The following is a 24,955-nucleotide window of genomic DNA, read 5'->3' on the forward strand; positions in this document are numbered from 1 at the left end:
CGCACTGTTCTCACTCTCCACATTCAACAAATCCTCAAAGTGCTCCTTCCATCTCCTCAGTTTCTCTCTCTTCTCCACCAACAATCTATTATTCCTATCTTTCACTCCCCTACTATTTCCCCTTTCACACTGCCTTACTTTCTTTACCTCCTTCCAAAACAATTTCTTACTCTCCCTCCATTTCACACTCAGATTCCTCCCAAACTCTTCATCCACTTTCTTTTTACTCTCCTTCACCAGTCTCTTAACCTCCCTTCTCCTGCTCACATATACCTCTCTCTTCTCTCTCTCATCTTCTCCCCTATCTCTACTCGCTAACCATTCACTATATGCCTTCTTCTTTTGTTCCACAGCTCGTTTCACCTCATCATTCCACCATGCTGTCCCTTGCACACCCTTGCATCTCCTCCTCACTCCACAAACCGCCTCACACGCTGTGCCTATCTCTTCCGTGAATATCTTACATACGTCTTCCACCCCTTCCATCTGCTCTAGCTCATACCTTCCCAGTCTTTCTTCCACTATGCTCTTATACTCTGTCATTTTCTCACTGTCTTGCAATTTCTCCACTCTTCTCACAGGAGTTGCTTCCTCCTGTCTTCCCCTTCGTCTCCTCAACCACTTTCTTTGCAGCTCTACCTTGGCCATCACTAAGTGTTGGTCCGAGACTCCATTCCCCCACCCTCTCCACACTCTTGCATCCAACACTTGTCTTCTCATTCGCTCATCCACACACACGTAGTCTATCATTGCCTTTCATTCAACAAGTTCACCATCCATCCTCCTCATTACTCTCCATGTATACCGGTGGATCATCTTATGCCGAAAGTAGGTGTTGGCTATTGCCAACCCCTTACAAGCACAGATGTCCACCAAAGCACTTCCATTCCCATCTACATCAGCTGGCACACCCCACTGACCAACCACTCCATCCACTCGTACATTCCCAACTTTGCCATTCATGTCTCCAATCAACAGCACTCTCTCGCTCCTCTCAAACTTGTCTATACACGCTTCTACACTCGCCCAAAACTCATCTTTTACTCTTGCCACTCGATCCTCTGTCGGGGCATACACACATACAATCGCCCACGCTTGTATACCTACTTTCATCCTCACCCATACAATCCTTGCACCCACTGTTCCATACTCTCTTATATTCTCCTTCCACTTCTTGCTTATCATCAGACATACTCCCTCTCTTGCCCTCTCATTTTCATTGACTACCTCACATATACCTAAACCATATTCCCACTCTTTCACCCTTTCACCTTTTCATTTAGTTTCAGTCAATCCACATATATCCACTTTTGCATCCTCAAGCACCTGAACAATCTCTCTCTCTTTCACTTCATCATTCACTCCTCTCACATTCCACGTTCCCACCCTAAGAATGTCCTTCGTCCGTTCCTTAGTCGTCAACGTATGGTCCGTCCGGGTCCGAGGCGCTTTGTTCGCTTTTTTAGTTAGTTCTTTTTACGGGGTGGGGCACTAACCCACCACCAACCCTTTTAGTCGCCTCATATGACAAGCAGGGATACTGGGGGAGTATTCTTGAAACCCCCCTAACCCCAGGGTTATTGAATCAGGAAGAAGAAGCCCTATCACCAGTACTGGTTTGGATCCCGGGTGCTCACTAACCAGACCCAGTTATCTAGCACTGTTAGCTGTTATGGCTTCTTACTACTTACTTTTATTTATTATTATTATTTTCTACTTGTAATTTGCGCAAGTGTGCAATCTACTATTTAGTTTGTGCAACGTCGCAAAGCGCTAGCGAAAATCATTTGCATATATTTGTGGGAATTACTGTAAAATATATATTGGAGGGACAGGTTGACGAATGAAGAAGTGAAGGAACGATGTGGGGTGGATGTGGATGTGGTTGAGAAGATTAGGAGAAATGCACTGAGGTGGTTTGGACATGTGGAGAGAATGGAGAATGAAAGACTGACTAAGAGGGTGTATGTAGGTGAGGTGGAGGGAGGGAGAGGGAGAGGTAGACCAAAGATGAGGTGGAGGGATGGAGTTGAGAGGTATATGAGGGAGGGGGGGGTGAGTTGGGGGGAGGGTAGTCAAATGGTGGGTGACAGAGCGACTTGGAGGCGTTTTGTCTGCGGCCACCCTTTGCGGGATTAGGGCGTCGGGCTATAGAATAGAAAAAATAGAACTAAATTAGCAACTGCCCACCACCCACGGTGACTGAGGTACAGTAGGTCATTGTCCGGGAAAAACAGCCTATATTTACCAAGGCATTGGCAAAGATCACGTGATTACTGTATCATCAAATCTCTCTCTCTCTCTCTCTCTCTGACAGAGGAGGGAGGGAATGGAGAATTAGAGAGAGAGGAGGGAAGGAATGGAGAATTAGAGTGAGAGGAGGGAAGGAATGGAGAATAAGAGAGAGAAGCGGGACGAAGTTTATGCCTTATCTCCTCACTGAAAGGGATGCTCCTCTGCCATTCCCGTATTTACTCTCTCTCTCTCTCCGACAGAGGAGGGAGGGAATGGAGAATAAGAGAGAGAGGAGGGAAGGACTGGAGAATAAGAGAGAGAAGAGGGACGAAGTATATGCCTTATCTCCTCACTGAAAGGGACACTCCTCTGCCATTCCCGTATTTACTCTCTCTCTCTCCCTCTCAGAATAATGCCCTTTATCTCTCTCTCTCTCTCTCTTGTCTTGTCAAGACAATTTATTTAATAATTCAATATAGATATACAATAGCATATGTAATTCGTTACAAAAAATAAAAAATCATGAAAACAGAATACAGGTAAGCCCTTAATTCACATGAGGGTTACTTTCCCAGACCCTTTGCATATGTGGTAAATTCGCGTATACATTCTGTCCTTGTGTGCACATAATTACGCATGTCTACTAAGTATATTACATCTGAATAATACTGTTTATGCACTACATACACCTTATAAACTAGCATAAAGTATGAAAAACAACAAAAATGTAAGAAATTTAACACTGAAACCTGACAAGCACAGGCGTAGGTGGAGACGCTTCAGCAGTCTGGTGCACAAACCCTCACTGCCTCCCATATGCTACATTCTGCCTTCTTTATTGTCCAAACAGTTGACTCATTCACCTCAAACATACGGTTCCGAGCTAGTTAACAGGCGTAGGTGGAGACACTTTAGCACAGTCCGGTGCACTAGCCCTCACTAACTCCTGTATGCTACGTTCTGTCTTCTTCATTGTAAGAATGGTTGACTCACCCCAAACACACGGTTCAGAGACAATTTACCATGAAGTCAATTCACCATCAAAACATGGACGATTCCCTGTCATTCTATAATCATACTTATTATTGATTAATTAATACTTTAATAACTAATTTTCAGGAAGATTTTATAACTCATATAAGTAAAAAACTAGTGTACTGTACTTGCTAAATAAACTGGTATGTAAATAAATGACGGGGAATCGTCCTGACGGAGAATTGTCGCCGACATTCCTCCCTTAAGTTTGTCCAACACTTTAACTTTCTCTGTCAGCAACATCACTTTACGAGTCCATTTTGGTGTGTTACCACATGCATCACTAGCACTATGCTTAGGCCCCATGTTGGCAGACAAGGCAAGCAATCACAGGAAGGCAGAAAAATAAGCCACAAATAACGATTTGCGAGTCATGCATGGTTCGACCGTCGGATTCAAACTGACTGTGTGGTGCGTGGTAGACCGCCCTCCCACACACACACACACACACACACACACATACATATATGTATGCACACGGGCAGCAGGTAGGCATTTTTATATTTTATTTATTTCTCTTGTATATTAAAATTATTTATTTGAATAATAAAATTTTGTTTTAATTATTGTATGAAAAATTCGTGGATAACCGAAATCGCATGAAAAAAGTTTGCGTGAATTAAGGGCTTACCTGTATTTAAATCAAATATCCACAGCCTAAGAAATTATTAGGCTGTGGATATTTGATTTAAATAATATGTTTTAATGGTTTTTGTAAGGAATTACATATGCTAATCTTAACCCGCCCCGTCCCGTCGACGTATGGGTACGTTGCAACATTTTGCATTTGCCAGTCCCGACGACATACTAGTACGTCGTGCAATTGCAAGGTCCCTAATTTGCACAATTTTCAATTTTCGGGCGTGATTTTTCGTACGTATACACGGGACACCTTCCTCTATTCCTCTACAAGATGCCAAGCATGGACAATGCCTTACACTGCATAACCTCCCCCCTCCCCCCTTCATACCATTTTCTCGGCAATTCACCTTTAACCAGTGACCTGGCCAGTAAAGACATTCAGGGCCAGAGTGATTCCCCAATCGATGACAATGTGGAGGACAAAGTTTACATAGCATTAGAGGAAGAAACAATCAGAAATAATGATCAGGTAATGTGGCAAAAGAAGGTCAGGTATGGTGATGAGTTAGTGAGTGAAACAATGCTTATAATGCCTATATTACTGTTTGAAAACCAATATACTCTTGTACTACATATAAATTCGTACCAAGTAAATAAATAAATACTGTTTATGAGTGGTGTGAAATAGTTACCCCACATAGAACTCGTTTTCTTTGGTGCCAGCCTGTTAGAAAACCCAGTCAGGTAAGGAGGTACTGGTACCCGGATCGAATATTTTAAACCTCAGGTGAGCGATTTCTCTATGAATTTTCAATGTTTCTCACCAAAAGGGAAGGTTTTAGCCAAAAAAAAAAAATTTCAAAAATACCTTGGGATTAGGGGGTGTCAGAGGTGCGAAATAGCTCGGGACGTGACGGGTTAATAAATAATATTTATTTATTATTATTTACTAATAATAATAATTTAAAAAATATTAAAAATACATTATCTCTGTTGAAGCATATTAAGAAATGCTACTACGGTACCCTCCTTCCCTCCCGCGTCACCCCTCCAACCCACCCTCGCAACCTGCCCCAGCCTCCCCCATCCATTGTCCAGCCATGTGGGAAGCTCCCAAGTCCACGTGTTCCCTGGTAGACCACGTGTCCCCTGGATTGCGCACTGCGCAATCCACAGGGCAAGTGCGAAAGGCAGGTGCGCAAGCGCAAAATTGCGCATGGTCTAGTGCGGTGCACAATGCGCAAACGATATCACCGGAGCGCAAGGGTGTGCAACTGCGCTTTGCACAAGTGTTTACGCACCAGCCCAGCACTGATAACAGACATACGCATATAATTGTGCAATGGTAATACTGCTAGGTCATTACAATACATATTGAGTTATCCCTTTAGTAATGTCTAATCTTTCACCTAACTTGTGTGATGATTCTGGTAATACAGAATTGTAGTGACATTGTATGAATTCTTACATAATATTGTAGTAACACTGTGGTAATGCAAACCTGTAACATTGTATGAATTGTTACATAATATTGTGGTAATGCATACCTGTAACACTGTATGAATTGTTACATAATACTGTGGTAACGCATAACTGTAACACTGTATGACTTGTTACATAATATTATGGTAATGCATAACTGTAACACTGCATGAAATGTTACATATTGTTTGTAGTTACATAATTGAAGCAAGTGTAACATAATGCAATTGTCTGTCTGTCGTTACAGAATTGTTACATATCGTTTGTAGTTACATAATTGTAGCAAGTGTAACATAATGCAATCGTCTGTCGATACATAATTGTAATAATTGCAGTCCTGACATCACTAATCCAGTCATGCTGCGGTTGATGATAGTGATGATGTGCCATGCCACTGGCTCGTGGAAGATACTAATTTGCTTTTTGTTTCACTTATAGAAGGAGTTTATGTGGTATTTTGGCATTAGTAGTAAGACTTGCACTTATTTTCATTTGTTTGCTATGTGATCTTACTGTATTTTTTTTTCTTTTCTTTTTTTTGTATGTATTGATTTTCTATAGTTTGTTTCTCTTCGTTTGAGTATGCTTTTTCGGTGTTGTCCAAGGTTGCATAATTGCTGGCTAATTCTCTTGTGACCCTTTTTTAAGGGTTAGTTTATATTGCACAGATATTGCTGAAAATGATACTATACAGTATGCCCCATATTTTGTTATTTTATATAAAAAAAATATATACACTATATAGAGTATTAACTATTTACACAGACTTGTTGTTCACTTGTACCTATCATAGCCAATATACAGTATGTGTGACCACTGTGTGGAAATCTTTGTCTTCACGCTTGTGTGGAAGATGTTGTTCATTCTTGCTAACGTCATTTGTGCTGGCCATTTTCTTTTTTTCTAGTTTTCCTTGTAACTTGATTTGTCTCTTTCCACTAGGTAACTTTAATTAATAAATGTTTAATACAGATCTTCGCTCACTGAGCAGCTGTGATAGTATATTTTCTTTATTACTCTGTAGATGTAATAATGTATAGCTGTATGTATGAAATGTATTTTATGTTGGTAAAAATAGTAACACTCGTTGGCAGTAAATAAATGCTATAGTAAATGAATGAATATATACAGTGTAGAATATTTATTGTTGGTGCAAGTATTTAGTGACTGAATTATGCCGATAATTAAAGTAGGTATATGTATTTACAGTAAGTTGTAACTATACAGCACGTTTTATATGTTTGTGCAGAAGTTTTTTGTCTATCACTGTGTATTGTATAAATGAAGTAACTATGTCTATCTATCTATTTATCTATCTATTGCCAGACGCCTCAATCCCGTTTGGGGTGGCCACAAACAAATCGCCTCCAAGTCGCCCTGTCCCCCGCCATTTCACTGCCCTGCTCCCAACTCACACACCCCTCTCTCATATACCTCTCCACCCCATCCCTCCATCTCATCCCCAGCCTCCCCCTCCCTCTTCCCCCCTCCACCTCACTCACATACACTCTCTTCGTCAGTCTTTCACCCTCCATCCTCTCCACATGGCCAAACCACCTCAGTGTGTTCCTCATAACGCTTCCTATCACATCCACATCCACACCACAATGCTCCTTTATATCCTCATTCGTCAGCCTGTCTCTCCATGTGACTCCACAGGCTCCTCTTAAATAACTCATTTCCACTGTTCTCACTCTTGACTTGTGTCCTTCCAACAATGTCCAAGCTTCACTTCCGTACGTTAGAGTTGGTATCACAATACTGCCATGTAGTAACTTTTTCACTTCCATGCTCACTTCCCTGTTTCTTATCACTGCTTTCAAAGAACCAACAACCTTTCTTCCCTGCTGTACCCTTTCAAGCACTTCACCCTCCAAACCTCCATCCTTACTCATCACACTACCCAAGTACTTAAACGTACTCACATTTTCCAATTCCTCATCGTCCAACCTCGCTGTACATTAACTGACTTCACTTCTCTCAAAGACCATCACTTTACTCTTCCCTACATTCACCTTTAGATTCCGTTTCTTACACACTCTCCCAAACTCATCCACCAAGCCTTGCAGCTCCCCTTCGTCTTCACTCAACAACATAGTATCATCTGCAAACAACAGTACAGGGAGTTTCCAAACACTATCCTCTCTCACCAGGGCCACTCCAACATCCACTACCCTACCTTGTACCTCTTTTATTACCCCATCCATGTACAGATTGAACAACCATGGAGACATGACACATCCCTGTTTCAACCCAACTTTCAAAGAGAAAAATTCGCTTAGTTCACCATCCACATGCACTGCAGCCTTCGCACCATCGTACATACTCTTCACAGCATTCAACAACTTCCCCTCTACTCCATATATTCTTAACACTTTCCACAATCCTTGTCTATCCACCCTGTCATATGCTTTCTCCAAATCCATGAAAGCTGCATACAACTTCTTTCCCTTCTCTAGAAACTTTTCCACTAAAGATCTAAGAATGAATATCTGATCTACACAACCTCTTCCCTTCTTAAAGCCTCCCTGTTCTTCTCCAACTAATTTCTCTGTTCTTTCTCTAACTCTGTCAATAAGTATCCTACCATACACTTTTCCTATTATACTAAGAAGACAAATGCCCCTATGATTACCACACACTTCTTTTTCCCCTTTTCCTTTGTCTATCTATCTATTGCCAGACGCCTCAATCCCGTTTGGGGTGGCCACAAACAAATCGCCTCCAAGTCGCCCTGTCCCCCGCCATTTCACTGCCCTGCTCCCAACTCACACCCCCCTCTCTCATATACCTCTCCACCCCATCCCTCCATCTCATCCTCGGCCTCCCCCTCCCTCTTCCCCCCTCCACCTCACTCATATACACTCTCTTCGTCAGTCTTTCACCCTCCATCCTCTCCACATGGCCAAACCACCTCAGTGTGTTCCTCATAACTCTTCCTATCACATCCTCATCAACACTACAACGCTCCTTTATATATACAAGGGCATAATTATACCTGACTTCCAATCCTTTGGGACTCTACCTTCCTCCAAGGCCAATCTGCACATCTTCCACATCCATTCTACTACTATCTCTCCCCCATGTTTCAGCATTTCACCACACACTGCATCAATTCCTGGGGCCTTCCCCAATTTAACTTTCTTCATTGCTTCCACAACTTCTATCCTACTGATTTCTTCCTGTCTTCTCACCTCCCTCCTTCTCCCAGCTATTCCCCAGCCACTTATACTCGCATTACTTCCATCCTCTATGTTCAACAATTCCTTAAAGTGTTCTCTCCATCTGCTCACTTTTTCTCCCTTCTCCACTAGTAATCTACCATTTTTATCTTTCACTCCCCTGCTAACTTCACTTCCACCCTGTCTTACTCTTTTCACCTCTTTCCAGAACATTTTCTTACAGTCCCTCCATTTTACACTCAAATTCCTTCCAAATTCCTCATCCACTCTCTTCTTACTCTCTCTTACTAATCTTTTCACCTCTCTCTTTCTTTCTACATATAACTCTCTCTTCCGCCTCTCAACTTCTTCCACGGCCCTATTTCTCATCCATTCATTGTATGCTTTCTTCTTTTGTGCCACAGCCTGTCTCACCTCTTCAGTCCACCACGCTGTTCCTTGCACCCCCCTCCGTCTTCTCTTCCTTCCACACACCACATCATATGCTGCAGATATTTCTTCTGTAAATATCCTACACACACCTTCCGCGTCTCCCATCTGCTCCAATTCATATTTGCCCAATCGTTCCTCCACTTCTCTCTTATACTCTGCCTTTTTCTCATCCTCTTGTAACCTTTCCACTCTCCTTGGAACTACTCCTTCCTCTCGTCTTTCCCTTCTTCTATTCCTCCATCTTACTTGAATTCTAATTCTGGCCACCACCAAGTAGGGGTCAGAAAGTCCACTCCCCCAACCTCTATAAACTCTTTCATCCATTACACATCTTCGCATCCTTTCATCCACACACACATAATCAATCATTGCCTTCCTTTCATTCAGTTCACCACCCACCCTTCTCATCACTCGCCATGTATACCTGTGGATCATTTTATGCCTGAAGAGGGTATTGGCTATCACCAACCCCCTCCCAGCACAAATGTCCACTAACGCACTCCCATTCTCATCTATCTCAGCAGGCACACCCCACTCACCAACTATTCCATCCACCTTCACATTCCCAACTTTACCATTCATATCACCGATCAAAAACACTCTCTCATTCCTTCCAAACTTTTCCATGCACACTTCTACATTTGTCCAGAACTCTTCTCTCACTCTTGTAGCATGATCTTGCGTTGGCGCATACACACACACAATTGCCCACATTTGTATTCCAACTTTCAACTTTACCCTCACAATCCTTGACCCAACTGGTCCATACTGTCTTATGCTCTTCTTCCATCTTTCACTCACAACTATACATACTCCTTCCTTTGCCCTCTCATTCTCACCTACTCTATGTAACTCACTAATTTTTACTGTGGTGGGAATGGTGTGAGTGGTGTTGCACGTGGTGATAGTGTTGTCCTTCATGGGTTGATTGACGTGTTGTGGGGTGTCAGACACACGTTGATAGGCGTGGCGTCGTCTCAGCAAACACGTATGGTGACATGGATTTCCCACACTGGTAGCTGTGGTGAGTAAATGAGTAGCGACGAGTAACTTGAGTGAAGATGAGTGAGTATGATGAGTTGTGAATGTGGGCTTGGTATTTGCTTCGTTGTCTTGAGCTTCTCGCACTCCTGCGTCAGCGGTGGATATTGGGTAGAGGTAGGAGAGAGAGGAGGGTGAGGTCAGGTGGTTGTGAGTTGTGAGTCGTGTCTTGCTCTTCGTTTGCTTGTTTTGTTTTTCTTTCTCGATGTATTCTCAATCCTTTATTTTTTTCTTGTGATTTACTCGTTGTGAGATGAAGAATGTTGCTGCTTGTAGGTGCGTGTAGAAGATTATACAGACGACTCGTAGAGTTGTTACTTGTAGTTGATCATGAATGGTTGTAGTTCATTGGTTCGTCGTAGAAACTGGAATATTGTTTGTATCAATATTTTGTTAAACTACTGGCAAGGCGTAGTGTGACCTCTTCACCTCTACATCAGCGTGATGATCAGGGAGATGGAGGGGGGGTTGGAGTGAATACTGTCAGGAACTGGTTGTGAGTTGTTGGTTGTAAGAGGTATTGTTTGTTTTCTATCTTGATAATGTAGACTCAACTGTACACTCATAGACTTGTAGGCTTGTACTTCGTAGGCTCGTAGGCTCGCACGCTTGTAGACTCATAGGCTTGTAGGCTTGTAGACTCATAGACTCGTAGGGTTGTAGCTTGTATTTTGTAGGAATTCACTGTAGAACTGAAGCTAATCTTGGTTAGAGTCTCGCCTGCTTTTGTAGAAATTTACTGTAGATTCGTAGACGAGGTTCGTACGTTCGCTGCCACCATATCTTACAAAAATTTTGTAGCTTCTTGTAGTGTGTTTTGTAGACTTGTTATATATCAGACTCGTGGACGAGTGGTTGTTATACGTGAGTAGTTTTGTAAGTAGATAATCTTTGTTCCCTTTTTGTCATGCAATGACAGGAGAGGTAAAGATTAGTATGGGACTATTTTTATTTGTCTTGGAAATATTAACAAAGTCTCTCACACACGAGTGAAGTACTGTATAAAGTAGAGTCCCGCGAGCTACCTCCCTGTCTCGCTCTCTCTCTCTCTCTCTCTCTTCCACCCTCTCGCCAATGTTGCTAGCCTCCTTCTCCCTAATACCTGTCTGTTCCATGGCCTGTCTCCTTCTGAGCTGAAATTCCTACATTCTCGTGTAACAGGGGTCGTGTCACGTGTGCTCTACTGTCGTGGAAGCTTCTAGAATACTGTATGTCTGTGTGTATGTACTGCTTCCAGTGCACGATCAACATTCCTTCACTTAAAGAGTTGTAAGCTAATTTCCCATTCCCACACCTTGTCTGGTGCTCTGTCTATCTATCTATCTATCTATCCATCATGCTTTCCGTTATGATTTGAATTTATAATATGGAGTCCTGGCAATTTGGCTTGTCAGTTAGTGTGAAGTTGCCCAAAGACAGAAGGACGATGAAACAATAAATGAAAAAAAGACAAAAGAGGAAGGAAGCAAAGAAGGAAGATAGGAAAGGGCATGCATCCGAGAGCAGCACTATATCGAGTGAGTGGATGGTGAGTGCAAACAATTAAATCAAGTATACTTTATATTCCATCAGACACACTTCCTTCTGAACATATGCAATAAAGTAATATACAGTACACTTTTATACCCCATCCCATATATATCATCCTGAAACAGTTAAGTAATGTACAGTTTTTATATTCCATCCCATGTATTTTTTTCTGCAACCATTGTAGTTAAGTATTGCACATTATGCTGTTACTGTTGAGTAACCCTGGCATGTCTGGCAGAGTAGATCTATCAACCACAGGCATGCAACTGCCCCTGCAGGGCCATCCCATGCAGTGAAAAAGTGTTCCCTTTTGACAGACAATGCTTTGTCACAGTGAGGTATGGAGATCAATGTGCAGTTTTGGTTCCTGGATGGACACAGCATTTGAGTTTCGTCATCCAGTTAACAGGAGCACCATAAAAGCCTCCACATCATCTCGTTATTTAGTTACATGGTTACCATCTGGCCTTGTCAGTTAATGCAGCGTGGGATTATCAGGAGATTACTATGCTGGACAAATGGCATATCTCATTCTGTACTATGTGCACAAGTCTAGTTATGAAATGGGTAAAGAGTATAGGGTGTTAAGCATCATAAAAGGGCAAGGTCTGACACTTTATAAACTTACAAGCAGATAAAATCACAAAAATTTTCATTAACCTGTATATGCTGCAGAGTCTTGCCCATGACAGTCATGAAGAGCTTTAGAGCATCGGCATCCTTCACCATGAAGAATTCTGAGAGAAAGATGTATTCACGGCAGCCATTGTCCATGAGAGCATACTGCTGACTCCGGAATAAAACCTCAAATGCATACTGGGGGTAAAATCAGTATCTCAGGTTAGTATACACATTAAAACACACATATTGAAAACATATTTATATTACCAGTGCTCTTATTGGAGGAGGGGACTATGCAACTTTAATACTGTACATGAAAAGAATAAATTATCCACTTATTGAAAAGTGAACGAGTAAAGTAACCTTTATGATCTCAACATCAAATTTCATCTACCCAGTTCTGCAGTATAAAATGCAGTTGAGTTCCATGTGTGCACACACCATGACATACCTTAGCATCACCTTTGCTAGCCGTGTGAGGAACAATAATATCTTGGGTGAGGCCTTGCGGTGTGAGCAGAGAATCCCGATTGCCGAGTGTGAACACAGTGCCACGACTCTTGAGGCTCTTCGTGAAGAAACTATTGGTGCGTGTATCCTCCACACCCATCAGGTCATCCCGAGTCACACCCTCCTCGTACTAAAACACAGGTCACTGTTAGTAATATACTCTTTTTACTCTTAACTTGGCCAAAAACTGCTGTTTCCCATCTCAAATGCTGAGCTGTAAAATAGATGACTGCTAGAAAATGATACTAGTTATGAAGTGCTATGACAGGAGTGTAGAGCCATAATACTGTCTAACTGTCACTGAGGTAAGCCAGTCTGCAAAGGAACAAAAATTTGGGCCAAGTTACGGTGAAGACAGTACGGCAAATTATGAAACATCAGATGAAGAAATTGCTGCTGTGCATGTCTGCTACAGTCATCAGGCCATCTAGAGCAGAGGTGGGCACCGCAAATGAAAATTCAGTTCCACAACGCAAATCCGCAAACTAAAATACTTGCCTTCCGCAACCACAAATCCACAAAATTCTTGAAATTTGCAGTTCCACAAATGCAAAAATGCAATCGCAAAAGAGTTTCATCCCTTTCAGTACTATGGCATCAGCCTCATTTTATTCTGGATACCATTATAGGACTATATTAAGTTTAGGGTGATATTTTTCGTAATCAATGGGTTAAAACTCACCTCTAGTTACCTATCCACTACAATTCTATCTTTATTTACTCTATTCTGACTAACAACAGGCAACTTTATGAAGTTTGGAAACTGTCTAAAGTATATAATGAATGGGATATATAAAATTATATAGTAAAAATAAAAAATATATATTTCATTTATTATTAATAGTATATCACACTGTTTTTACTATAAAACTAAGGGTAAATCCTTCACTACTGTATATAAATGAATTAAATTACTACAGTACACTTCACGGCTCACACTTGACAAATTGACACACCAGTCCATCTCTATTCCTTGGCTCTAACCTCCTTAGTCCTAACTCCATAGTCACAGTCAGACTCCTCCAAAAACTGAGAAAGCGCCAACATACAGTATATCTACCTATCTGTCTATTTATCTATCTATATATATAATGGTATCGGATGGGGAAAGATGGTTGTCTGGTAAAAAAAAAAAATGGAAAAACTGTGTTAAGTTTCATTTCTTATGTTTCTTGTTTAATCTGTTATCTATCTACCTAATGATTTTTGCTGAGACTGTAATACTGGCACTGGCATGTGCTATAAGTCTGACAAATTTGAAATTTAGACTAAAGGTCATATTCTAGGTGGACAGTGAGGCTTTGTAGCACATCTTTGTACTGTTCATCTTGTTATTGGCTTGTACAGTATGTTAAACAAATCTTTCTAGTATCGATGTAGTTTACATCAGTAGCATACATTAATGTATAACAACTAGGAATCTGCAAAATAAATTGACCTTGAATTAGGCTTTATATTTTTCCTTATTTATTGGGGAAAAAAATATCTTTGCTGGTTTTTATCTTTAAATCTTATTTCTTACCCTCCCCCCAGAAAGCAAATACAGTATATCATGAAGATACTGTAGTGAGGAACCCTCCAATGTAATGCAGAATACAACTTGCTATGACGATCTATTTATCTATCTATTGCCAGACACCTCAATCCCGTTAGGGGTGGCCACAAACAAATCGCCTCCACGTTGCCCTGTCCCTCGCCATTTCACTGCCCTGCTCCCAACTCACACCCCTCTCTCTCATTTACCTCTCCACCCCATCCCTCCATCTCATCCTCGGCCTCCCCTTCCCTCGCCCCCCCTCCGCCTCACTCACATACACTCTCTTCCTCAGTCTTTCACCCTCTATCCTCTCCACATGGCCAAACCACCTCAATGTATTCCTCCTAACGCTTCCTATCACATCCACATCCACACCACAATGCTCCTTTATATCCTCATTTGTCAACCTGTCTCTCAATGTGACTCCACAGGTTCCTCTTAAATAACTCATTTCCACTGCTCTCACTCTTGACTTGTGTCATTCCAACAACGTCCAAGCTTCACTTCCATACGTTAGAGTTGGTATCACAATACTGTCATGTAGTAATTTTTTTCACTTCCATGCTCACTTCCCCGTTTCTTATCACTGCTTTCAAGGAACCAGCAACCTTTCTTCTCTGCTGTACCCTTTCAAGCACTTCACCCTCCAAACCTCCATCTTTACTCATCACACTACCCAAGTCCTTAAACGTATTCACAGTTTCCAATTTCTCGCCATCCAACCACGCTGTACATTCACTGACTTCACTTCTCTCAAAGACCATCACTTTACTCATCCCTACATTCACCTTTAGATTCCGTTTCTTACACACTCTCCCAAACTCATCCACCAAGCCCTGCAGCTCTCCTTCGTCTTCACTCAACAACACAGTATCATCTGCAAACAACAGTACAGGGAGTTTCCAAACACTACCCTCTCTCACTAGGGCCACTCCAACATCCACTGCTCTACCTTGTCCCTCTTTTATTACCCCATCCATGTACAGATTGAACAACCATGGAGACATGACACATCCCTGTTTCAACCCAACCTTCAAAGAGAAAAATTCACTCAGTTTACCATCCACACGCACTGCAGCCTTAGCACCATCATACATACTCTACACAGCATTCAGCAACTTCCCATCTACTCCATATATTCTTAATACTTTCCACAATCCTTGACGATGTTATGCTTTATTATTTAAACACAAGTACGAACGTTGCCTCCCACTTGGCTTATACCTGTTTTCATTCCTTTCCCGAGAGCTTGGTATGAAGCCAGTATCAAAAAGAGATGAATCTGATTAGCAGCCATTCTCTCTCTCTCTATTTCTTTATGATGGAATAGTAAAATTATCATACAAAACATATGATAATGAAAAATGCTATTGTACATCGTACTAAGGTGAATTTATCATATATATACAATAATTATCATACATGTAGCAACAATGTGGGAATGGCAGGTGGCGCTGGCGACTCACCCAGTCCCCGCCTGCCGGCCTAAGGCATGTAGATGTTCAAGCGCAAAACCGCGAATTGCATAGAATTTGTCTCAAACGCAAATCCGCAAAGGAAATCACATTTCTGCAATTGCAGAATTTGCGAAGGCGATTGTGGAAGTGCCCAGGTCAGATCCACAGTCATACCCTCCACATACTAGAATACTGTACTCTGCAGGTTATTGTTTTAGTCATTTTACCTTAATCTGGCCCAAATATTCATCTTTCTGCAGCTTACTGCACATAGCTTAGTGACAGAACTAGACTACACAATGGCTCTGCAGCATTTCACTGTACCTGTGCTTGGTGGTAAGTAGTAGTGACCATCATCCACTCACTTGATCTAGTGCTGCTGTGTAAACTTTTCACTTTCTTCATTATTTTTCTGTGTTTGTCTTCCTCTCTCCCTATTTCTTCCATCCTTCCTGTCATTTTTTATTAATCTTCTCTTCATTCTTCACTGAGTGACAAGCCTACTGGGTTCCTGTAGCCCAGGAAATCATTTACAACACTAGGTGATAACCATATAACCAAATAATGGGGTGATGTGGACAATGCTGTAAACTGGAGAACAGAAACTGATGAATTCTGGTACTGGTTTCAAAAGAAAAAAATGTCTGAAAACAGGAATTGTATCGGAGTCGGCTGAGTACGATGAAAAATAAATCAAAGTTTTACTCACTGACCCTAGACTCTCACAAGTCTTTTAGCACTTACTTTCTCACTGTTTTAGATGTGAATTAGCCCTTTTGGGTCACAAATAGGTCTGTACGCCCAGTCTGAAAAATCGTCTTTTTGACCCTCCAAAATCAAGGTTTTTAAAATTAGAAAAAAATATAATACTCATGCAAGAAGAACTAATACACATCTGTCTACAAAATATAAGGACTCTACTTACCACACAAGATCCACAAAAGCAATGGGAAGTTGTGTGGCAAGTGGTGTGTGGTGTCACAAATAAATGCATTTCTGAATACTGTACCAAATGAAATAGGAACACTCCTACTAAAGTAAAATCCTAAATCTGTGTTATATTTTCTCAAATGGATTGTCCAATACCCAGGATATTAGTAAACATTGAGAGAAATGCTAATAACATTCATCAGCTTCCAGCCATAGTTTTGAGACGAGCTGAAATAGGCAAGCCATGATGGTGGCCAGGAGATCCGTACCCAGGATACCTGAAAAGGTTAAGGCTGGGATGAGGAGGAGGATTTTTAAGAAATAAGGCCGTATCACGCACTGCCTTAAATTATACTTCAATTAAAACATAAAGAACACTTACATCATACTGCTATAATATCACTGTGGTTAGAATTTAACTAGGTAAAAAAAACACTACAAAGAGAGTAGTCATCTGTCAAGGTGCAGTGGTAGTTAAATGACGCCCCCCTGCCCCCATACACACTTGTTGTATTCTGCTAATGACATGACTCTGGCTTAATGTTTACTTCTGATGGTGTACAAAAGCAGGCTGCAGTTGCAGTTAAATCTTATCTAGAAATCCAATTTCTTTTCATGGGTTTGCTATTGAACTTCAGCATGACGTACGTAATTTAAAAGTACAGTATACACATCATATCACTGCCTTTCTTGAACTTTTATTGGAAATCTAATTATCTATCTATCTATAGCCAGATGCCCTAATCTCATTAGGGGTGGCCACAAACTAATCGCTTCCATGTCACCCTGTCCCCTGCCATTTCGATGCCCTCCCCCCAAATTACACCCCCCTCTCTCTCATACACCTCTCCACTCCATCCCTCCATCTCATCCTTGGTCTCCCCTTCCCTCTCCCCCCCCCACCTCACTCTCGTAATTCTCCTCATTCGTCTCTCACCCACCAGCCTCCCTACATGACCAAACCACCTCAATATACTGTATACAGTATCTCCTAATGCTTTCTATCACATTAACATCCACATCACAATGCTCCTTCACCACCTCATTTGTCAGTCTAACTCACCATGTAACTTCACATGCTCCTCTCACACAACTCATTTCTACTGCTCTCACTCTTGTGTCCTTCCAACAAGGTCCAAGGCTCACTTCCATAAGCTACAGTGGGTTTCACAATACAATCATGTGGTGCCATTTTTTTTACTTCCATACTCGCTTCCATATTTATTATTACTTTCAATGACCCAGCACCTTTCTTCCCTGTTGTACCCTATCAAGCATCTAAACTTTCATCCATACTCACCACACTACCCAAGTACTGTACTTAAATGCATTCACATTTTCCATTTCCTCACCATCCACCCTCACTGTGCATTCAGTGACTTCAATTCTTGCAAAGACCACAACTTTACTCTTCCCTACATTCACCTTTAGATTCCAGTCCTTACATACTCTCCTATACTCATTCACCAAGCCTTGCAGTTCCCCTTAGACTTCAGCTAACAATACAATATCATCTGCAAACAACAGAACAGGAAGTTTCTAAACACTGCCCTCTCTCATAAGGGCCACTCCAACATCCACTGCCCAAATCAAATTATGCTTAGTAATAATGGAAGGAATATCTGCATTATTAATGCAGGTTGTCGTTGTTGCACAACATCTAATGCTGGTACTTTACAGAATAATAATAATAATAATATAAATATATATATATATATATATATATATATATATATATATATATATATATATATATATATATATAGATATATATATATATGTATATACTGTATATATATATCTATTTATATATAAATATATATAGTTGTATATATATATATATATATATATATATATATATATATATATATATATATACTGTATATATATATATATATATATATATATATATATATATATATATATATATATATATATATATATATATATATATACTGTATATATATATATATATATATATATATATATATATATATATATATATATATATATATATATATATACTGTATATATATATATATATATATATATATATATATATATATATATATATATATATATATATATATATATATATATATATATATATATATATATATATATATATATATATATATATATATACAGTATATATATATATATATATATATATATATATATATATATATATATATATATATATATACAGTATATATATATATATATATATATATATATATATATATATATATATATATATATATATATATATATATATATATATATATATATATATATATATATATATATATATATATATATATATATATATATATATATATATATATATATATACAGTATATATATATACAGTATATATATATATATATATATATATATATATATATATATACAGTATATACATATATATATATATATATATATATATATATATATATATATATATATATATATATATATGATATATATATATATATATGTACATATACTGTATATATATATATACAATATATATAAAATAATTCATCCATCCATCATCTAACCCTACACTGCCCCACGAGGAGCGCAGGAGCCCGGAGCTAGGCAGTTGGTCTCGACATTTAAGATGAGAGTGACCAGCCTCACTCATCCCTGAGTGGCACTACATGAGCAATCAACCTCAACCATCCCTTGGATATAAACCTTCACTGGGTCAATCCGACTGGAGCGCAATAATCACCGGTACCCACTAAACCACCAGGTGCCAACATTTGGCTATATGGTTACCACCCAGCATAGTAAATGGTTTCCTGGTGTACAGAAAACCATTTGGCTTGTCACTCAGTGTAGAGTCACCCACAGGCAGAAGGAAAAGGAAAGAATGAAGGAAAGAAAGAAAGAAGTTGGGGTGTAATAATTTATGAAATTACATCCAAACACCATAATTCTTTCAGCTTTCATATTTGTCTTTTCATTTTAAAGAAGGTGTAAACTGATTACAGTACCCTCGCTTCCGAGATGGATTTGTCCAAGACATTTCACGTCCAAGACGGAGACCATAAATAATAATACAAAATATTGCCATAATATGGTTGCATATGTCCACTACAGAACCAATGATACATAACGGCCAAAATCCGAGGAGAATGCAGCTATGACAGTCTCACCCGGTCCAACATAGTTCCTGCACCCGAGAGGGTGATGTAGATGTTGTCCAATAAAATATTGGCATCTTGTCATGTGATGAGCAAACACAGCTTGCTTTTGTCTCTCACCAGAGCATCATGGACACACTTACTGCGTTGCACTCACCATTTGCTCATAGGTTATTGCCTCTCATTATATAACCATGCCTAGGAAACCGTCTGCTAACCCCTTGAAGCGCCGCCATCTACCTCAGGATACTAAGCTGGAGATAATTGAGCTACTAAGCTGGAGATAAGTTCAGAAACACACACTTTCAAGGTGAGAAAATTTGTTTTGGTGCCAAAATAGGTCTACTGAAGGTTGATGTTTTTAGGGGCACTTTTTGATGATTTTGTGACAATATCAATTTTTTCCATGAGGTCTTGTGTTGGTCCAAGATGTTTTTCGTCCTAGATGGGGCCCTCAGGTGACAATATTACCATCTTGGATGCGAGGGTACAGTACTATACTGCCTCTAATGCATCCAACAACAAATTATTTTCAAAGGGTTTTTTAGGCACACGCTTCTTAGAAGTAAGTAACGTCTCTGCCACTAGCCAAATGATAAAAAAATAACAGAGCACATAACTTTGGTGCTTCCCTAAATTATTACACCAAGTCATTAGCCAAATAGTAAAACATATAACATTTTAAGTATCAAAAACCGCGTAAAATCTTGGGCATCAACAATGTTGTACAGATTGTTCCCGCTATAACAATGAGATGCATTTGTGAGAACTCATCACTGGGACGGTGTATTATTAAATGGGGACATTATAAAAGAAAGTATACTGTAGGGATGCGTTTGAGAGCTTTGGAATTATACCCCCCCCTCCCTCCCCAAGTCCAAAACTCACCCAAATGAAGCTCACTTAAACCCCAAAACAGTTTTAGAACAAGTTAAACTAAGCCAAAAGGCAGTTTATAACTCATTTAAACCCAAAAATAAAATCTGAAAATCATCAAAAATAAGTCTGGAAAAATTCAAACTTAGTAAACTACAGTAAACCCTCTATAATTTGGATTAATTGGGGGGAACCCTATGTCGAATTATCCAAAAATCTGAATTATTGGAGCTCCTGCTTGCCCCTATCCCCAGATCACACTCACGCTCACTAAAACATGGCTTTTTCACAAAAACATTGAACAGTACAGTATATTATTACTTTATACTCAAACAGTGCACAATACAATAAATAAAATAGTGTCAGACCTTGATAATGAAGTCTTGCAACACAGCAGTAAAGTACAGTACACTTAACTGTACTGAAGGTACAGTACAGTCTTTAAAAATTACATTTATTACTACATTTATGTTTCCTATACACCAGGAAACCATTTACTATGCTGGGTGGTAACCATATAACCAAATTGTCGCTCCTGGTGGTTTAGTGGGTAATAAAGGTACTCCAATCGGATTAAGCCAGTGAAGGTTTATATCCAAGGGGTACTTGGGGTTTGTTGCTCACATAATGCCACTCAGGGAAGAGTGAGGCTGGTGACTCTCATCTTAAATGCCAGGACCAACTTTCCTAGCCCCGGGCTCCTACGCTTCTCATGGGGCAACGTAGGATTAAATGATGGATGGATGGATGGATGGATCACTGCAAAAACTGTTCACGTCCAATTATCACTGGAACCCTTTTCCAACTTGTCTCGCTTAATTTGAATTTCTATCTGAATTAAAATTATTTGTCTGGTGGTCAAAAAAGATCCGAATTAACCGATTTCTGAATTATTCGGGTTTGAATTTGAGAGGGTTTACTGTATACCCCAAAATGACAGTGTTCACCCCACCTATGACTATAACACATTAATCTAAGGCTCAAAACAGTTTATAAATCAACCAAAACACAAAATTTAAGTCTAAAATAATATCAAAATCAATAAAAAGAAAACAAAACAAAACCCATCACATAACCGGGGACTGGGCCATCAACAGGCAGGGATGGGCGTTAATTTTTTCAGATCGCTAAGGCAGGGTATTGTATAGCGATGGATTGGACAGCAAGGAATGCCTGTATACGAAATGAAAATCATACACAAACCTCTGGTCATTAGCCAAATAATGAAAAATTACATTTATCCTTACAAGTATGGAAAATTTTGGCTAACTATTAGTCCCAAAATGAAATAACATTTACACTTAAAAGTATGTAACGTCTTAGCCATTAGCCAACTACAGGCCAACCCAGCCTACAGAACTAACACATATATACATCATCTAATCCTGTGTTGCCCCATGAGGAGTGCAGAAGCCCAGGGCTAGGCAAGTTATTCCTGAATTTTAAGGTGAGAGTGATCAGCCTCACTCATCCCTGAGTGGCATTACATGAGCAATAAACCCCAACCACCCCTTGGATATAAACCTACACAGGCTCAATCTGGCTGGAGTGCCATAATTACGCACTAAACCACCAGGCGCTATAGTAGTAGTAGTAGTAGTAGTAGTAGTAGTTCTTCCCTAGGCAGTCTGGCCGAACAGCCCCGAGTCCCTTAGGAAGGCCATGGCCGAGACCGGGCTTTCCCACAGAACTCTCAAAGAGTGTATGTTGTGTTGTTGGCGTAGGTGATTGTGTGCAATGCAGTCTTCCATAATGTGCTTAATAGTATGGGGTGCTATGTTGCATCCTGGACAGGCAACAGCGACGGAGTCATCCAGCCTCTTCTGGTAGCTTAAGAGGGCTGAATGGTGCTCACATCCCAGCCTGGCCAGGTGGACCCTGTCCTCACGAGGAAGATAGGATTCAGAAGGGTGGATGTCAGGAGGCCGTGCATGCAGCTTTGTGTTGTCTTTAAGTGACTGAATGGAGCGGAGAGTGATCTGAGTGTGGATATGCTTCTGGAAGCTGGTTTGAGGTGGGCGAGGGGGGAGAGATGACAGTATTTGTGTATGGTATCGTGTGCTGGGTGTTGTTTTGATGTTTCTTGGTGTGGGTGGATATGCTGCCATGTACTGTAGTGGATGTTGTAGGTTTGTGGAGGCTGCAGCAAGAAACTGGGTGCCTCTCATGTCTAGGTGATCCTTGACTTTGAAAACTTTGGTTTCTTGATGTAGGTGGTCTGTGGGTGTGGTAGCTGTGCAGCCAGTGATTATTTTTAGGGCCTTGTTCTGTATGGTCTGTAGAGTGTTGTAGTGTGTTTTGGTGAGGTTAGAAGCCTAGGCAGGGCTTGCATAATTCGTCACTGAACGTATGTATTGTTTGTACTGTATACTGTGGTGGTGGTTTCTTTGTTGTGTCCGAATGTTGTATGGGCAAGTGACCTCAAGGCATTGAGTCTTGGTGTTATTTTATTTTTAATGTTTGTGATGTGTTGTTTAAATGACACTGATGTATTGTATGTTACACCAAGGATTTTGGGTGAGTCTGTGTGTGGTAGGGGAGTGTTATTTATGGAGAGGTATGGGATGTGACTGTGTTCTGCTGTCCAGTTTGTGAGAAGAGTCACTGTAGATTTGGCTGGGGCTATTTTGAGCCTGTTTGTGGTGAACCATTCGTGTAATGTGTTGAGGTAAGGTTGAATGATGTGAGCAGCTGTGTTTGCATTTTGGTGTGTACATGTAAGTGTTATATCATCTGCATAGGAAGCTATGTGTATCTGTGGTGTGTGGGGTGTGGGTACGTCGTGCATGTATAGGTTAAAGAGTGTAGGGGACAAAACAGATCCTTGGGGGACGCCGTTTGTGAAGTTTCTGATGTTAGAAGACTGACCGGCAAATGTTACGTGTGCACATCTGCCTGCTAAGTAGTTTGCCAGCCATCTCTTTGTGTTATTGTGCATGTCTGTGTTGAGTATTTTGTTTGTGAGGTTGTGGCGAAGGATGGCATCAAAAGTTTTGCTAATGTCTAGTGTGATTAGGATTGTTCTGTGTGGTGGCCTAGCTGAATTCATGCCATCGAAAACTCTCTGTGTAAAGTCTGTAAGAAGGGTGTTTGTGGAGTGTAGTGGCCTAAAGCCATGTTGTGACTGGGCTAGGGGAATGTGAGGTGTGACTAGTTGTAGTATCAGTCGCTCAGTGACTTTAGAGGGGGTGCAGAGAAGTGTGATGGGGAGATGTGAGGAGAGTAGCATGGGGTCTTTGTTGGGTTCAGGGATAGTGATGATATTGCCATGCTTTCAGATGTTGGGTATTATGTTGTGTGAGTAGCTGTAGTTTGATATGTTGATGAGTGCTTGTATGCCTTGTGGTCCTAGGTATTTAAGGTGAATGTTGCTTATGTTGTCTGGTCCACAGGCAGATGAGTGCTTGAGGTTGTTAATGATGTGCTTCGTCTGGTTGTAAGTGAAAGGTGCGTAGTCTGGGTCTGCGGGGAACTGTTTCTTTGGTCGGATGATACGTCGGTCTTCGGGATGGGGGTTTAGATGGCTGACTTGTGAAAAGTGATTGATGAGGGTGTTTGCTTGTTGTTTGTTTGAGGGTATGGTGTCTGTTGTTGTGATGGCAGCGTGTGATTGTGTGGTGTTGCTGTTGGAAAGTGTGATGCTGTTTAGTGTTTTGTAGAGTTTGCTGATGTTTGTTTTGTGGTCAAGTGTTTGGAGGTAATTTTTCCAGTTTAGTGTTTGCTGTTCTGATATTTTATTGTTTATTTGAGTGTTGAGTTCTTGTATCTGTTGTACAGTGTCTTGTGTATGGGGTGTTGGGGAGTGTCGCAGTGTGTCCCGTTGTCTGATGAGGCCTTGAATTTCTGGTGTGAAGTTGGGGTTGTGTCTCTTTCTGTTGCCTCTAGGGATGTGTCTTTTGTCTGCATTTTGTATAATTGTATTGAAAGTGTGCACAGCGGTGTTAATGTTTGTGATGGGTGTACTGCTTAGTGTTTCGAGATGTTGTTCTGTTTCAGTTACAAAGGCCTCCCAGTTGGCTCTCTTATAATTAGTGTATGTGTGTTTGTGGCCAGCTGGGGTGATTCTTGTTTTGGCAGTGATGATGATTGGGAGGTGATCAGAACCTAGGGTTTTGACCACTCTCCATAATGTAGTGGGGGCGAGGTTTGGGGAGCAGAAGGTGATGTCTGGAGATGATGGGAGGAAGAGGGCTTGGTGTGGGATATGGCTATGTTGGTCTAGACTGTTTAGTATGAAAAGGTTGATCTGTCTGGGATTGTAGTACCAGCCCTCTGTCTGTGTCAGGGTTTTTGACAAGCCAGGCCGACAACTTGGCGCTGAAATCACCACCCAGGATGATGTTGGGTATG

At 40.5% G+C, this 24,955-nt stretch overlaps 1 protein-coding gene across 1 annotated transcript in view; it reads right to left on the reverse strand.

Moving 5' to 3' along the window:
* Positions 1-24,955, reverse strand: part of LOC145416720 (vacuolar protein sorting-associated protein 52 homolog) — a 117,521-nt gene that overhangs the window by 88,269 nt on the left and 4,297 nt on the right. Inside the window, exons 2-3 of the mRNA XM_080285650.1 lie at positions 12,592-12,780; positions 12,180-12,335 (exon numbers count right to left, since the gene is read on the reverse strand). Of these exons, the coding sequence (XP_080141776.1) occupies positions 12,180-12,335; positions 12,592-12,780 (345 nt within the window). The remainder of the gene's footprint in view (positions 1-12,179; positions 12,336-12,591; positions 12,781-24,955) is intronic.

This window comes from Coenobita brevimanus, chromosome 107 (genome assembly GCF_032717465.1).
Source record: "Coenobita brevimanus isolate Jiangsu-jjx chromosome 107, ASM3271746v2, whole genome shotgun sequence".
NCBI lineage: Eukaryota > Metazoa > Arthropoda > Malacostraca > Decapoda > Coenobitidae > Coenobita > Coenobita brevimanus.